Here is a 16,384-nt window from a genome sequence, read left to right as displayed (position 1 = left end):
GCTCTCTCGTCTGTGACCCCGGATGCCCCTACTGCACCCCACCCCATTTCACCCTCCCCACGGTAACCAGAAGGATCTCGTGAAACAAAAATCAGACCTCGTCCACTGCCTTCTGGGAAACTAACCGCAGCCATGGTAAAACCAACCCTCTCGGCCCTCTTACCACGGCAGATAAGTTGTTCAGATCTCTGATGGGAAGACACCTGTCAGGAGCACACAGCAGGGGCGAAGGACAGCCAGGTGCAGGCCTACCCTGGGGAGGGAGGGAAGGAGAGGTGGGCAGGAAGGGGCAGGAAGTGTGGGAAGTATGGCCTGGATTGCAGAGCTCCAAGCTGTGGTCCCTGCAGCTGGGAGGTCTGGGAGGGGCCTTTAGGGTCCTGTTTGCTCTTGGGCGACTTCACCCCTGCCTACCTCCTTGCCAGCCATCTCTGCTGCCATGCTCCCCACCAGCTTCTTCCAGCTGGTCATGCCTACCAATGTGTGTGTATTTCAAGGCCTTTGCATACATTCTTCCTTCTGTTTTAAAAGTCCAGGACTTTCCATGGCTATGTCCTCGTCATTCAATCGCAACCCCTTGGATAGCTATAAGACCCAACCCCGATGCACCTGCACCCCAATGTTTATAGCAGCAATGTCCACAGTAGCCAAACTATGGAAAGAGCCCAGATGTCCATCAACAGATGAATGGATAAAGAAGATGTGGTATATATATATACAATGGAATATTATGCAGCCATTAAAAAATGAAATCTTGCCATTTGCAACGACATGGATGGAACTAGAAGGTATTACGCTAAGCCAAATAAGTCAATCAGAGAAAGACAATTATCACATGATCTCACTGATATGTAGAATTTGAGAAACAAGACAGAGGATCATAGGGGAAGGGAGGGAAAAATGAAACAAGACGAAATCAGAGAGGGAGACAAGCCGTAAGAGACTCTTAATCTCAGGAAACAAACCAAGGGTTGCTGGAGTGGGGGTTGGGGTGGGAGGGATGGGGTGGCTGGGTGATGGACACTGGGGAGGGTATGTGCTATGGTGAGCACTGTGAATTGTGTAAGAATGACGAATCACAGACCTGTACCCCTGAAACAAATAATACATTATATGTTAATAATAAAAAAACTACCAGAATTAAAATAAAAATATGTATGAGTGTAAAAAAAGTAACAGGGAAACAGGTGAAATTAATTTTAAATATGTTATATGTTAATTAACTCAGTAAGCCCCAAACATGATCTTAATATGTAATAAATTAACAGTAAATCAGTAATGAAATAATTATGTAAACAAACAAGCAAACAAACAAAAAGAACCATCCCCGACCAAACTCCCCAGAGGGTGCCCTGTCTCTAGTATGCCCCGTGGGACTTATCACTGCTGCATCCCCAGGGCTGGGACAATGGTCTGGCACAAACTAGGGGCTCAACAAATACTTGCCAACTGCCTGACTAGAGAGAGCGAGCGGATTTGATCCCGTGAATGACCAAGACCCCTCTGGTCATGAGCCAGCTCCTAAGTGGCTGTATGTTACATGCCCAACTGTGACCAGTGTGTTCTGAAGGTGTTGCTGGGGGGTCAGCCCCACAAATGTGACCCCACGTTTCCTCCCAGGCAGACGTGTGCGGCCGGGAGAGGGTGTGGTGATGATGGCACTTGGGGACAGTCGCAGGATAGCCTGTGTGCGCACCTCTCTACTCCCCTGAAAGTCCTTGGCTGCAAAGGTGTGTGGGAAGTGACAGGAGCGTGGATGGAGAGGGGCTGCGGCCGGCAAGGAAGCCACGGTCCCCGCAGAGCCAGACTTGTCAGCATCCACCCAAACAAACGCCCGTATCCAGGATGTGGCCAAACTCAGGAATGTGGAATAATAGGAAATGTCTGCAGCTTGCAGGGTGGGAGCCAGACGACATGGCACAAAAAGAAAAGGGAAGAAAGGATTTGGAGGCAACACCACACCAAGTGAGAACTCATCCCGTGTGCTCCTCGGGTCGCGAGAGCGTCGGGTCCGCGTGCCCTTTATCACAAGGAGGGGGGGAGTCACCCTTATTTTTAGAAATGAATAGGCTTTTGTGTTGGGGCGGTTGGGTCACCTGTTGGCCAGGAGGCTTTCTGGGGTGGAGAAAAAAGAAGGATTGACACCTGCCCCCCACAGGCCTCCTGTCTGTCGGCCACAGGTCTCTCTAGACCTCTCTGGAGCCTGTCTTCCCACCTGTAAAATGGGGTGCGAGCCCCTGCCTCCACCTCAACAGGGTTGTGCCAAGAATCCAATGAGGACAGACATTTCCCAGAGTGGACCGTCTTCTCGAATGTCATCACCTCTGCCTTTAAGCCCCACAGGGAGCAGGTGGGACCCGGTTACATCCAGGAAGATAGGCCTCGGGCACCCAGTCAGTCCCCCGGGGAGAGGGCTTTGTCAGGGTTTCGGGAGAGCCTCAAGCTCGCAGACGTCTGCCCCAGGCTGCGGGCACAGAGGAGCTGAGAGGGCAGTGGCCTCGAGGCGAGCTGCTCCTGGGGTGCTGCCCCGAGTCTCCTCCAGCCCCCGCCGCCGGAGGAGAAGGTGAGTCATTATCCTCGGAATGCCCTCGGGGGAGCGAGCCCAGTGGTGTCAGAAGGGACGCGGCTTTCAGGTTTGGGAGTCAGTGGTTGTGCTCTGAAGAGAGCAGGGCCTGAGGGTGGACTCCACTGGGGCCCGGGGCAGGCGCTGGGGCGGCCGGTTCAAGCAGGACCCCTGGCCCGTCCGTCCGTCCTCGGGGTCCCAGGAACCTCCCAAGTTTGCCCCGGGGCCACGCGCGCTTGGCCGATAGCCCTCGGCCGTCCGGAGGCCCAAACTTGGGTTGGGCTGTGTCCACGGCCGCCCCCTCGACGGAACACGTTTGGGAACCTCTGCTGAAAGGAATGCCCCACCCGTAAGCCCGTAAGCCCCGAAGGGACACAGCCAGCCTGCTCGGAGAGCGGTCAGCCCGGCCACTCACCACAGCCAAGTTCAGAGGGAGAAAGAGCCCGGGGTGCTCGGGTTTGAGCCCTCAAAGGTGCGGAGGAGGCAGAGTGATAACATCAGACCTCACTTCCTTCTTCTTGCCTTGAAAGTTGTGGTTTGAAATGTCCGGACTCCCTCCCCCCTCCCCCTGCCCTGATTTCCATCATTTTCTGAGTGCGAGTTGCCTCTGTGTCAGGAAAACCCTGGTAAGCCGCAGCTGGTGGGCTCCAGAGGTCCTGCTACCGGTCTGAGAAGTCCCCGCCCCTCCCCGCAACCTGCAAGCCGCAGGGCTGAATGCTTCCTGACCTTCTTACCTGCAATGTTGTGATTTATGAGAAATATATATTTGGTCATTCCGATGACCACAATATATTTCTCATACATAGTTGGTCTTTGTCCACAATTTCTGGCTCACAAGTCCCTAAACCCTTGGAATTTTGAAAGCGGTTAAGGGCCATAAAGGTGGGGTGTGGGTTTTTTTGTTTGGGGGGTTTTTTTTTTTTTTTTGCTTTTTAGTAGGCTCCACACCCAGCATGGAGCCCAACGTGGGGCTTGAACTCATTTCCCTGAGATCAAGGGTCTGATGCCCAGCCAACTGAGCCACCTGGGGTATCCCGAGGTGTCTTTTGTTATGTTAATAGAGGTTACTTTGGACCCCACCCAAGGGGGCCACTGTAGCCCAGAGGGCCCACCTTGTGATTAGTGGGTTACAATTTCTAGTCCCTTCCCCCCCACCCCCTCCTCCGAGGGGAGGGGGGCATCGGGAGAGGGCCTCGAAGCTCCACACCCTTTCCCCATTCTTTGCCTTGGCTATCTCTTCATCTGGCTCTTGATTCTTACCCTTTAGTACACTGGTAAATGTAACTGTTTCCCTGAGTTCTATGAGCTGCTCCGGCAAATTAATCGAATGTAAGGAGGGGGTCTTTGGAACCCCCAATCTGTAATGGATTGGTCAGAAGCACAGGTAACAAACAGCCTGGGGCTCACAACTGGCCTCTGATGTGGGGAACAGTCTTGTAGGACGGAGCCCCTAACCTGTGGAATCTGGTGCCGGACAGTATCAGGACTGCACTGAAATCTCAGCTGCCCAGCTGGCATTTGAGAATTGCTGGGTATTTGGGGGGGGGGGGTGGAGAGAAGGGGACCCATGTCTCATGCTAGAACTGGGTCTGGGAACCTTTAAAGACCACCCCTCTGTCTGACCCCAGCCCATAGAGGCCTAGGGAATCAGTCAAGCCCAGCAAAGAATTTGCAGGGCCTGAAGCAAACAGGATGTGGGCCTGGGTCGGGCCAAGTGTCCGTGCTGAGCCCGGGGCCCTCTGAGCACAGGGGTCCTGCGGAGCGGGCACCCAGGGCATCTTCAGAGCCGCCGGTTCTTCCAATGGCTGTAGGAGTGGTGTCCTGGAGCAGGAATTCCTGCCCCATTCAAAGGCAGATGTGACCCTGGGAATGCAGGGGAAGGGGGCAGGGGTCTGGAACTTGAGACAAAAGGAACGCAGTTGACAGGGCACTAAGAAGAGCAGGTGTCTGGTAACTAGATGTCTGTCCTGCCACACAGATGTGTCGCTCAGATACAATTTATCTCCGCTAATAACCCTCACTCTGGGAAAGACTCCCAATTTAGACTCTTCTATGGAGTTAGGGGAGGGGCAAAAGTCTCTCCTGAGCCCGCAGGGTGTCAACTGCCTTCAGCTCAGAATACTCTTCGTGCGGAAGTGGCCATCTGGGGGTGACCTGCCCTCGGCCCTGCAGTGGGAAAACTTGTAAGTCAGCACAACTTCCCCCAGTCTTAGGGATGTGGCCCCGGACCTCACGGCCCAGCCACGGGAGGGGAAGTGCTGAGTGAGCCGTCCCCACCCTGGGGCCTTCCCTTTGCCTCGTGAAACACGTGATGGGCCTTTGCACTGTCTGGACCCTGACAGTCCAGAGCTACAGGAGGGCCCCCAACGGTATTTGTCACCCACAGTGTTGTCACCACTCTGGCTGTTCTCAAGCAATGATGGGCTTCAGCGGGGACCAGAAGTCCACCTTCCAGTCCACCCCGGGGACATGAGAGGGCCAGCCACCGGCTTTCTTCCCCATGTGGATGACCTGACTCACCTTAGTTGACAGGAGGAGGAAGGGGAGGTCTGTCCCACGGATCTCACACCCAGAGAGGAGCAAAGGGCTCTGAGGCCAGGCCCAGGGCACCTGTTGGGGCAAACCCACCTCTGCGGGCCTGGTTTTAGTGCCCACCCCCCACCCCCCAACCCCCCAGCTCAAACTTGAGTGCTTTCTTGCAGGATCAGGTGGCGGCCCCATCCCACCCCCATCCCACCTCCCAACAATGAACTGACTGGGACTAGGGGTTACCAGGAGCCAACCTTCCAGGAAGATAAAAGACACATCCGAGGCGAAAGCCCAGGCCTGCCCCCGGGGGCCTCAGCAATGGCCCCTCAGGAGCAGGGACTAAACGTGTGGACTGCTAGAGCGGGGCCGGGTCTCTGCCTCTGTGGCCCGCTCGGCCCTGCCACGCCCCGCCAGACAGGCTTGCCAGGGTCCCGGTGCTCACGGGACTCGCAGGGAGCCCGGGGCGTTTCCATTCGGGATTGCCCGCTTGGCGCGGCCCAGGGAAGGCGGTGAACGCGCATTCGCTCCAGAGCGGAGCCGCGCGGGCTCGGCTGAGGACCCCGCGGCCGGGAGGCCCCTGGACCCCGACGCCTGGACCTCGTCTGCCAGCGGGAAGGAGGCCACGGTGTGGCCTGCTCGGGTGGCCGCCGAGCACAAGGCACTGTAAAGTCATAACACCAGGGCCTGGGGGACCCACTTCCGCTTTTGGTTCCCCTTTTGCCCATGACGTCCTTGGTTAGCAGGAAAGCTCTTCAAGCATCTTTGGAAGTTGGAGCGTAGAAATAACGATTTATGAGCCACGGGAAACTCTCCTTGAGGGGCATTTTCTAGACGGATCCCTCCTCCCAGCTCTGCGGAGGGCGAGCACCTCCCCAGGAAGGGCCCGGGCCTTGGGGAAATGGGGCCCCGAGAGGCCGGGCGCGCGGGGGCGGCGGGGCGCCGGCAGGTGCACGGCGGGCGGGGTCGGGGTCAGGGCCAGCGGCGCGCCCCGCCCCGGGGGTGGGTCACCGGGCGCGGCCGCCTTAAGGCCCCGGGCGGGGCGGGGCGGGGCGGGCGCAGCGCGAGGCCGGCGGGCGGGCGGGCGGGGAGCCATGGCGCCGTCCGGGCCGCTGCTGCTGCTGCTGCTGGTCCCGCTGGCCGGCGCGCGGGCCGGACCCTTCTTCCGCCCGGGCCAGGGCTGCCGCCTGCCCCTGCGGGGGGACCAGCTGTCGGGGCTGGGGCGCAGGTGGGCCGCGGGCGGGCTGGCCCCTCCCGGGGCTCCAGGAACCTGGCGCCCTGCCTCCCTTGACCTTTGCGGGTCAAATCCAGCCCCTGTGTTTTGGGGGGCACTCTTTCTCTTTCCATTTGCTTGGCCCAGCCTGGCCTGGGGGGTCTTTGGGGCGTTGCTGCGGGAGCCGTGTGGCTCCTGCATTTGGGGGTGCCCTGCCTCCTTCACATGCTGGGTGGGTGGGGTCTCCCACGGAGCTGGGCTCACCTTCTCTGTTGGGGGAAAGGAGTGGGCCTGACTGTGTGGTGCTGATCTCTTCCCAGGACCTACCCCAGGCCTCACGAGTACCTGTCCCCGGCGGACCTGCCCAGGACCTGGGACTGGCGCAACGTGAACGGGGTCAACTACGCCAGCGCCACCAGGAACCAGCACATCCCCCAGTACTGTGGCTCCTGCTGGGCCCACGGCAGCACCAGTGCCATGGCGGGTAGGCGGGGTGACTGTGGGCCACCGCGGCACCAGGCCACAGCGGCCGTGATTCTGGGCCAGGAGACTCAGCGCCGGGACTCGGCGTGGGCTGGCGGGTGTCAGAGCCGCTCAGGCCTCGGGGCGCTGCCCTGTGCCCTCTGCCGCGCCTCACCGGCCAGGGAGGGCCAGAGTGATTGGTACAAGCTGGACTGTGTTCCCATCGCCCGGGGTGGGCCTGCCTGGGGCCTGAAGCCCAGGGATAATGTGGCTCGAGGGTGCCTTTTCTGTCCCCCAAAGCCTGTGACCCCAGGCATTTGGGATCAAATCAGAAATGCAGACTCACTCAACCCCCTGCCAGTGATGGGCACAAGGAAGTGAAACTGCTTTTCAGCAGCAGTTAATATTTGAGCTGCAGGCCCATCCTGGGCTTGGAATATTGAGCAAGGCTGGCAGGTTTTCTCGTCTGGCCCTGAGCCATCTGGCCACAGTGAGGGGAGGCCTTGGGAGAGGACGGAGGAGAGGTGTCACCCAGCCTTGGGCCTCCGTTCAGCCCCACGCCAGCCTGCTAGCGTGTGGGAGGGGCTCTGCCATCTCCAGTGGCCGCCCGGGGGTCCGGGAGCCTGCAGTCGCACCAGATGTCCATTGCAGAAGGGACTCTCCGCCTGGGAATCTGGCCCCAGGAGGGCAGGGGACCGTGGCCTCCTCCCTGGTGGCTAGCTCACTGGGCAGGCCTGGTGTCTCTGTGGCCTCATGTTAAATGGGTTAAGAACAGGGTGGCTCCGTGGAAGCCTCTGAGCTGTCCTGTGACTGTTCCCATTTTGCGGACGGGGGAGCTGAGGTCCCTGGCCAGGAGGTCAGGAGACTCGGCCGTGGTGTGAGTGGCAGCCGGGAGGACAACCCAGGAGGCTGGCCTTTGGGCCAGGACCTCTGCTGGGCTGTCTGTAGGTTGAGGAGTGGAGGGTGGGGCCTGGACTCCAGGAGTCGTCAGCCGGAGGTGGAGCATACTTCTGACCCTTCAGGAAGGAGGAGGAAGGGGGCAGGTAGGCTGAGGCCCCATTTTAAGGCGTGAGAGCCCTTAGGGGAGGCTGGGGAGGCCCCCTGCCTGAGATGGAGGTGGACAGGGCCCCTGGAGCATGTGGAGCCAGAGGCTTAAGCACCGGAGCCACCGGGAGACCTCGGGCCAGGCCAGCTGACGGGGTGTGGGCGGGCCTGGAGGCAGAGGGTCCGGGCTCAGGCTGGGCAGGCATGGCGCTCACAGTGGGGAACTGAAAGAGGGCCTTTGTGGCATCCCTAAGGGTGGGGGATGGAGGGAAGGGCCGAGAAGGTCAGCGGGGCGGGCCCTTGACATAGTTCCCTTTTCGGGTGGTCAGCCCTGCCACGTTTCTGGAACGGACTCTCTCCTGGGCAGACAACTGCTTCTCTCCTCTCCTCGAACCTCCAACTTTCTCCCCCAGCAGCAGGGCTCTGCTTCCTCTTTCACTGAGGAAACAGAAGCCCCCAAGAGGGGACTTCCACGGCCACGGGCCCAGCTGCCACCTAACACAGCTACTCCTGGTCCGCCTTTCCTCCTGTCCCTGGGCGGCCAGCGTCCGAGCCCCTGACCCCGCGCCCTGTGCTGGGCCCTGGCCGTCACCGTGAACAAGTGAGCAGGGCGCTTCGAGCCCGTGCCCCCCTCCAGCCACTGCCCCGCTTCTGGGCTCCCGGGAGAGGTGTCTGCAGCCCCTTCGTCCCTCCTCCAGCCCACTTCAGCCTTGCGTCACCTCCCACTCTGCGGGCACCATCTTGCCACGCGGGCAGGTGCAGGGGTCCCCCGCCAGGCCTCGGCCTCTGTGCTTGTGCTCCATCATCTGTCCGTGGGACACTTTCCCTGCCTTTCACCCCACACCGCGGGCTCCTCCTGCCTCCAGGCCGTCCCTCCCTGTGCTCTGCTGGCTCCTCATCCTCCCCGCGTAGCTTCCCAGCGTCGGGGTCCCCTGGACTTCGCCTCCACGGGCACTCCACCTTGACACCAGCTGCCGCTCTCCCTCTGCTCGGACATCTGACACCTCAAACCTCAGCCTTTCCACCCTCACTGGGCTCACCGAGTCAGGACCTCAGCCTTCCCGTTACTCACACAGAAGCCTCGGGTTGCCCCCCATGCAATCCTAGGCCAGATCTTGTCCGTTTTACCTTCAAAGTATGTTCTGAACCCCTCTGCTTTTTGCAGCCCCCATCCCTGCACCCCCAGTCTGAACCCCTGGCTCGCACTGCCTGGCCTCTGGGCTTGCTCCCTTGCCCCGCCACCGTCCCATCTCTGCTAGAGCGCGCCTGCTGATTGCCCCAGGTGGGATTGTGCTTCAAAACCCTCAGATTTTGGGCAGATAAAACACAAAAATCCTTACTTGACCTACAAGAGCCCCTGTAAGCTGGCCCCCATCCTGTGTTGGGACCCTGTGCGTCGAGGCTGTTTTGTTGGGTGCCGGATGCCCGGCGTGGAGAACAGCGTGGTGCACAGTGGATGAGCACGGCAGGCCAGGACAGGTGGGGAGGGGTCTTCCCTTGTGTTTGGGCCATGTAAGAAGCATATTAGATTCTCGGTGGCTGGGTCAGGTAGGGATTGGATACGTGATTCAGGTGTGGACAGGGAGGCCAGCACTGGGCGGTGGGGAGTGGGCTCCCTGGAGGCATGGGGCACCCGAGTGCAGATGCGCCCCTCTGCTGGGGAGCGGGGGGCACAGAGGAGCCCAGGTTGGCGAAGCAGGGGTCAGCATCGGCAGCTTCACTGGACGGGAGGGGACGCCAGCGAGGTGGGCCTGGGCCGCAGGAGCATGGGGCTGGGAACGGAGACCTGGATGGCTGTCAGGAGCCTCACCACGCAGCGGACAGCTGCCGCGTCGGTGGGGGTGCGTGCGCGGCCGCGGGGGCTCTTTGCTGATGTTTCAAGAGAGGCAGGTCTGCGCGTGTGTGCAGGTGCTAATGTGGGAGAGACCGGGGTCCACGTGGGCCTTGGGTAGGGGGCAGGGTCATGCCACCTGCTGTCATAGGAGGTGGGTTGGGGACGCAGAAAGCCTGGACGCTGGGTGGCGGAGAGGTGAGGGCCCTGCATTTGAGTTTTCCAGTGAAGTTTGGGAGTGAGGGGCGGGGCGGGGTGAGAGGGGTCACTGTGGCCCCCGTGAGAGAGCCAGGTGGCAGGGGCCTCCGGTCAGCACATCAGCAAGCATCTCCCAGAAAGGGGGAGACCCGGACCAATGGAGGCAAAGCGTTTTGGAAATGGCAGTGCGGCAAAGGGGCCGGCTCCCCGCCTGCAGGCCTTGCCCGGTGTGGGGTGAGGGTGGAGAACCTCCCTCGGGGAAGTGGCCGGGAAGTGACCTCCCGGGGGCGGGGGTTCAGCAGCCAGGGCCAGGCTAGTTAGCGAAAGAAAACTCGTGCGCTCAGTCGTGCAGCTGACGCGTACTGAGCACCTACTGTGCGTCAGTCATGTTGAGACACAGGAGCTGCAGCTGGGGCCAGACGCCGCGGACACAGACCCTGGGAACTCCCTGGACTAGTTACCAGGTGACACAGGGTCAGCACAGCTGGGGAGGGGCTGAGAGCTGCAGGGGCGGGTGGAGGCCCACGACCTGCCGCCAGCAAAGGAAGGGCTCTCTGGGCCAAGGAGTGGCCAGGGGACGTGGAGGAAGGGGCAGCAGGCGGCAGGGGCCTTGCTGGTGATTGTTGGTGAGTTCCAGAAGGCCAGGGCTGGGCGTGAGGGGAGGGCTGGTCAGAGGAGCCGGAGCGGGGCTGCAGGAGCACCATGGCCTGGGTGGTGACACCAGGGATGTGGGTGAGCCGGGGGGGGAAGGGGGGGCTGGTGTGGGGGGGTTCATATCTGTGCCTGGAAGGGCCCGGGAGACCCCTGGAGAGCTGAGACTCCCGAGGCTGGGTCGGAGCCCCCGATGGGCGGGTGAGCTGGTGGGTGCGTGCTGGCCAGGTGGGTGCTGGCCTGGTGGGTGCTGGCCAGGTGGGTGCTGGCCAGGTGGGTGCTGACCAGGTGCGGGTGCTGACCAGGTGCGGGTGCTGGCCAGGTGGGTGCTGGCCTGGTGCGGGTGCTGACCTGGTGGGTGCTGACCAGGTGCGGGTGCTGACCAGGTGGTGGGTGCTGACCAGGTGCGGGTGCTGGCCAGGTGCGGGTGCTGGCCAGGTGGGTGCTGGCCTGGTGCGGGTGCTGACCTGGTGGGTGCTGACCAGGTGCGGGTGCTGACCAGGTGCGGGTGCTGGCCAGGTGGTGGGTGCTGACCAGGTGCGGGTGCTGGCCAGGTGCGGGTGCTGGCCAGGTGGGTGCTGGCCTGGTGCGGGTGCTGACCTGGTGGGTGCTGACCAGGTGCGGGTGCTGACCAGGTGCGGGTGCTGGCCAGGTGCGGGTGCTGACCAGGTGGTGGGTGCTGACCAGGTGCGGGTGCTGACCAGGTGCGGGTGCTGACCAGGTGCGGGTGCTGGCCTGGTGCGGGTGCTGACCAGGTGGTGGGTGCTGGCCAGGTGGTGGGTGCTGACCAGGTGGTGGGTGCTGGCCAGGTGGTGGGTGCTGACCAGGTGCGGGTGCTGACCAGGTGCGGGTGCTGGCCAGGTGGTGGGTGCTGGCCAGGTGGTGGGTGCTGACCTGGTGGGTGCTGACCAGGTGCGGGTGCTGACCAGGTGGTGGGTGCTGGCCAGGTGCGGGTGCTGACCAGGTGGTGGGTGCTGACCAGGTGCGGGTGCTGACCAGGTGCGGGTGCTGACCAGGTGCGGGTGCTGGCCTGGTGCGGGTGCTGACCAGGTGGTGGGTGCTGGCCAGGTGGTGGGTGCTGGCCAGGTGGTGGGTGCTGACCAGGTGCGGGTGCTGACCAGGTGCGGGTGCTGACCAGGTGGTGGGTGCTGGCCAGGTGGTGGGTGCTGACCAGGTGCGGGTGCTGACCAGGTGCGGGTGCTGACCAGGTGGTGGGTGCTGGCCAGGTGGTGGGTGCTGACCAGGTGGTGGGTGCTGGCCAGGTGCGGGTGCTGACCAGGTGCGGGTGCTGACCAGGTGCGGGTGCTGACCAGGTGCGGGTGCTGGCCAGGTGCGGGTGCTGGCCAGGTGCGGGTGCTGACCAGGTGCGGGTGCTGACCAGGTGGTGGGTGCTGACCAGGTGGCGGGTGCTGACCAGGTGTGGGTGCTGACCAGGTGCGGGTGCTGACCAGGTGGTGGGTGCTGGCCAGGTGCGGGTGCTGACCAGGTGCGGGTGCTGGCCAGGTGGTGGGTGCTGGCCAGGTGCGGGTGCTGACCAGGTGCGGGTGCTGACCAGGTGCGGGTGCTGGCCAGGTGGTGGGTGCTGGCCAGGTGCGGGTGCTGACCAGGTGCGGGTGCTGGCCAGGTGGTGGGTGCTGACCAGGTGGCGGGTGCTGACCAGGTGTGGGTGCTGACCAGGTGCGGGTGCTGACCAGGTGGTGGGTGCTGACCAGGTGCGGGTGCTGACCAGGTGCGCGTGCTGGCCTTGCAGACAGGATCAACATCAAGAGGAAGGGGGCGTGGCCCTCCACCCTGCTGTCCGTGCAGCACGTCCTCGACTGCGCCAACGCGGGCTCCTGCAAGGGGGGCAACGACCTGCCGGTGTGGCGGTACGCCCACGAGCACGGCATCCCGGACGAGACCTGCAACAACTACCAGGCTAAGGACCAGGGTAGGCCCCTGCCCGCCCCCACCGCCCTCCTCCCAGGGAAAGTGTGGCCGGGGCATGGGGGGGGAGGGCCGGGTAGAGGTGGGAGCCACCCGCCACCACGAAACCGGTGGTGCTCGGGGAGCAGGCAGCTGGAGCCTGCAGTCCTTGTTGAGAAGTCCAGCCAAAAAGACTTTGGGAGGGTGTCTCCAGCCTGGGGCCCCCTGTGGCCAGGGCCGGCCGTGGTGTTTGGGTTGTGACATGTTGGCATTTTGGGGGTTTCCCAAAATGAGCCCTTGTCAAGGCCAGAGTACATTTTCCAGGAGTGGATGAGGAGGGCAGGCCAGCAGCTAGGTAGACCGAAGCACGCGGGCCCAGCTGGAACACAGCGTCGGCCTGCTGCCCTGGCCGGGGCTGTGCATGTGCAGGTGGACTTGGAGCCGAGGGTCCTACATGGACCAGCAGAGCCAGCTGGCCTGGAGTCTTGGGAGTTGGCACAGTCCTTCTGGGCTGCTCCCCTAGGAAACCAAAGGAAAGAAAGTCCAAACCCCAAACCCATAATTGGCAGTTTTAAGTCACCTATCCCTGTTTTAGTTCCCTCTTGGCCAGAGCAGAGAGCCAGGGTGAACCCAGTGGGCCATCCAAGACAGCAGGGTTGGAGGAATGGGGAGCTCGGGGCGCTTTTCTGCCCCCACTCTCTCCCTCTATAAAAGGGTGAGCTCTAGCAGCCCCCTGTGCCCTCTCAGTGCCCGAGCAGACTCTGGGCGCCATCCCACACCCATGGGGTGCCCCCACCTTGCGTCTGGAGCCATATTGCCCAGCCAGAAAGAATTCTCCCAGACTGGTTGGGTGAGTCTTGTTGAAGTGGTAAACACAACAGGGGTCAGAGAACCAAGGAGAGGCCAGATGAAGGGGAGAAGGCTCTGCAGAATTGGGGATCAGGTGGTCCCCAGGGCCGTGCCTTGCCCTGAACTGGTCTCGTCCGGCCTAGGCTGGGCCCCTGTAACCCACCCGTGTGACAGGGCCAGGTACAACTGAGCAAGCCGACTGTTGGCAGTACATAGTCTTGCCTCTGTATTAGCAAAGGTGGCCACAGATCCATCCCTTTCCAGTTGTATTGGGCATGGGGCATTTGGTGTCCCAGGGACAAATGAAACCAACAACTAGGTCCTCAAGGAGCCTGATGTCCTGGGGGAGGAATCCAGACAGATGGGAAATTATAACACGTAGGTAACACGAAAGCAGTAAAAAGGCAGGATGGTGGATGTCAAGGGCCTGGGAAGGGGAGGGACAGTGTGGTCTTACAGAACTAAGAGCCTCCCTATTTTTTTTTTTTAGCCTAATTCTTGATACCTCCCTAAACCAAAAAAATAAGAAAATGCTTATTTTTTTCCCAAATGTATTGGCCTGTTCACTAGCCAGCAATACAGTTATCTTTTTTTTTTTAATATTTTATTTATTTATTTGAGAGAGAGAAAGCGAGAGAGGGGGAACACAAGCAGGGGGAGTGGGAGAGGGAGAAGCAGGCTCTCCGCCGAGCAGGGAGCCCGATGCGGGGCTCGATCCCAGGACCCTGGGATCATGACCTGAGCCGAAGGCAGACGCCCAACGACTGAGCCACCCAGGCGCCCCTACAGTTACCTTCTTGAAAGCTAATAATTTAATTACACTTTTCAGCTATGGAGGCTTGTGGAAAGACCCTGTTCTTGGCCTTTCGAGGAAAAGAAAGGAGGCTAACCCCTGAGTGCCTACTGCGCGCTCATGACCGGGGCTGTCCTTCCTGCCCACGCGGGGGGACGGCTCTTGCTAAGTCCCCTGCAGCGGGACGCAGAGCCTAATTCCACAGCCCCCGACGGCAGGACGACTTCCGTTAGCAGCTGAACTGGCGAGGCGGACAGCGGGGGGGATGCGCTCCGCGGCGAGCGGCCTCACGCGGACTTTGCCCGTGTCCCCCAGAGTGCGACAAGTTCAACGAGTGCGGGACGTGCACGGAATTCAAGGAGTGCCACGCCATCCAGAACTACACCCTCTGGAAGGTGGGCGACTACGGCTCCCTCTCCGGCAGGGAGAAGATGATGGCGGAAATCTACGCCAACGGCCCCATCAGGTGAGGACGCGAGGCGGGGGCCGCTGCCCGCCGGGTCCCCGAGGCCCCTGTCCTGGGACGGCGGTGAGGCCGAGGCGCGCGCACGCACGCACGCACACACGCACGCGCACGCACGCACGCACGCGCACGGCGGGAGGACAGCGTCCGCGGAGGCGGAAGGCCCCGTGCGTGCTGGGAGGCGGCCGCTCGGGGCCGCGGGCAGCGGGGCAGGTGCCCGCACGAGGCGCTCACGCGGGGACGCCTTGCGCTCAGCTGCGGAATCATGGCGACGGAGAAGATGGTGAACTACACGGGCGGCGTCTACGCCGAGTACCATGGCCAGGCCTACATAAACCACGTCGTCTCGGTGGCCGGCTGGGGCGTCCGCGGTGGCACGGAGTACTGGATCGTCCGGAATTCGTGGGGGGAGCCGTGGGTAAGACGTCCGCACACCCCCGGCCCCCGCTTCTGGCGGCTCCCCAGCCGAGAGCCGCGGCCCCGCGCCGAGGGGCGTCCCGCGCCAGCGACGTCCGGGGTCGGGCCCTCCGGCGGGGAGGGCGGGCTGCCGCTGTCCTGCGGGTCGTGGCGTGTGTGGCGCATCCCTGGCCCCTACCCGTCCCCCCGGGGGCCACCGACTGTCTCCAGTCCCTGCCCAGGGTCTCCTGGAGCCCCCGCCCTGGTCGCGAAGCACTGTTGTGCAACGTTGGTTCAGCTCGATTGTTGTTCACAACCGTCTCGTCCTTCCTGCGGTCACAGCCCTGGCTCTCCCAAGTCACAGTGGGAGTGTTTTCAGAAATACTTTTGAGTTGGGTCAGAAATCCAGGGGAGATACATTAACTGCCAGAATTTTCATTTCTAAGACCCAGTATTAACCATTAACAGCCGAAGACACAGAAATTCATTACTCTGAAGTGGGGGAGAGTGATTAATGTTGAAGTGATGAAATGTCAATACTTTTGATGAAAGGACTAGAAACCGGGGATATTAATAGGCAGTTAAGTCATCTGGCCCCAAGAGTCAACATTCTAGTTACATTCATTTGCTTTTGGCTTACAGGGCCAGGCACCCCGCTTGTTAAATATTAGCCAAGGAAAAATATTTCACAGACGGTACTTGGGAGTCGGGGTCCGGCGCAAGGGCAGGAGCACCCAAGCCCGAGGCTGTGGTGAGGGGGGCGGAGGGTCAGCGTGCACGTGGAGAGCAGGAGCCACGGGAGACGGGCGTGGGGAACTAACGTGTGACCCCTCTCCCCACAGGGTGAGCACGGCTGGATGAGGATAGTGACCAGCACCTATAAAGATGGGAAGGGTGCCAGTTACAACCTCGCCGTGGAGGAGTACTGTACGTTTGGGGACCCCATCGTTTAAGGTGCATGTCTCCAGAAGAGCATTGTTACCGTGAACCACAATCAGGGGGTCCGATGGCTACGGGCACTGGGTTGGTTCCACCACGGTCTGAAGGGACTAGGGGCTGGCATTCGACACGATCTGACGGCTGGTCATGGCACTGAGCGCCTAGAAGGGGCACCTGTTGACCTGCAGACTGCTTTGGCGCTGGCCGCAAGCGCACTCCAGGGGGAAGAGTGAAATGGGAAGGCTGGGACCCCCGTGCCGGCAGCGCCCCTACCACCATGACGGCGGCAGGCAGTCTGCCTGGCCAAGGTGTGATCCGCAAGGCCGTAATGATGTGACCTCCAGTCTCTTCGATCCATGATTTGGTGTTTTCTATTTGTCAGCTGTGGTCTATACTGTGGTAAAGGGCAGACTTATCACCAGTTCTTATGTCACCCTGGAAGCAGTGGTGGGGGTGGAGGGAGAAGAGAGCCATTGGAGATTGCCCAGGTGATGAATAAAATACGTGACTCCCCGCAGGAGTAGGGCCTGAGCGTGCCTTATTTACACACGAGA

The 16,384-nt window shown here is 61.3% G+C and overlaps 1 protein-coding gene across 1 annotated transcript; it reads left to right on the top strand.

Moving 5' to 3' along the window:
- The first annotated feature begins 6,153 nt into the window (after positions 1 to 6,153).
- Positions 6,154 to 16,347, top strand: CTSZ (cathepsin Z). Its single transcript, XM_036094447.2, has 6 exons — positions 6,154 to 6,314; positions 6,620 to 6,783; positions 12,236 to 12,415; positions 14,348 to 14,498; positions 14,751 to 14,913; positions 15,734 to 16,347. Exons 1-6 carry the CDS (start codon positions 6,181 to 6,183, stop codon positions 15,842 to 15,844), a joined length of 903 nt encoding a protein of 300 aa, XP_035950340.2. The 5' UTR covers positions 6,154 to 6,180; the 3' UTR covers positions 15,845 to 16,347.
- Positions 16,348 to 16,384: the final 37 nt, after the last annotated feature.

This window comes from Halichoerus grypus, chromosome 10 (assembly GCF_964656455.1).
Source record: "Halichoerus grypus chromosome 10, mHalGry1.hap1.1, whole genome shotgun sequence".
Taxonomy (NCBI): domain Eukaryota; kingdom Metazoa; phylum Chordata; class Mammalia; order Carnivora; family Phocidae; genus Halichoerus; species Halichoerus grypus.
This window is presented reverse-complemented; position numbering and strand designations above follow the sequence as displayed.

Excerpts from the sequence above, each read along its gene's own strand:
- CTSZ (XM_036094447.2), top strand. The coding sequence starts at position 6,181 with ATGGCGCCGTCCGGGCCGCTGCTGCTGCTGCTGCTGGTCCCGCTGGCC. Across the intron at positions 12,416-14,347 it reads CTACCAGGCTAAGGACCAGG|AGTGCGACAAGTTCAACGAG; the intron begins GTAGGCCCCTGC and ends CGTGTCCCCCAG. Across the intron at positions 14,499-14,750 it reads TACGCCAACGGCCCCATCAG|CTGCGGAATCATGGCGACGG; the intron begins GTGAGGACGCGA and ends CCTTGCGCTCAG.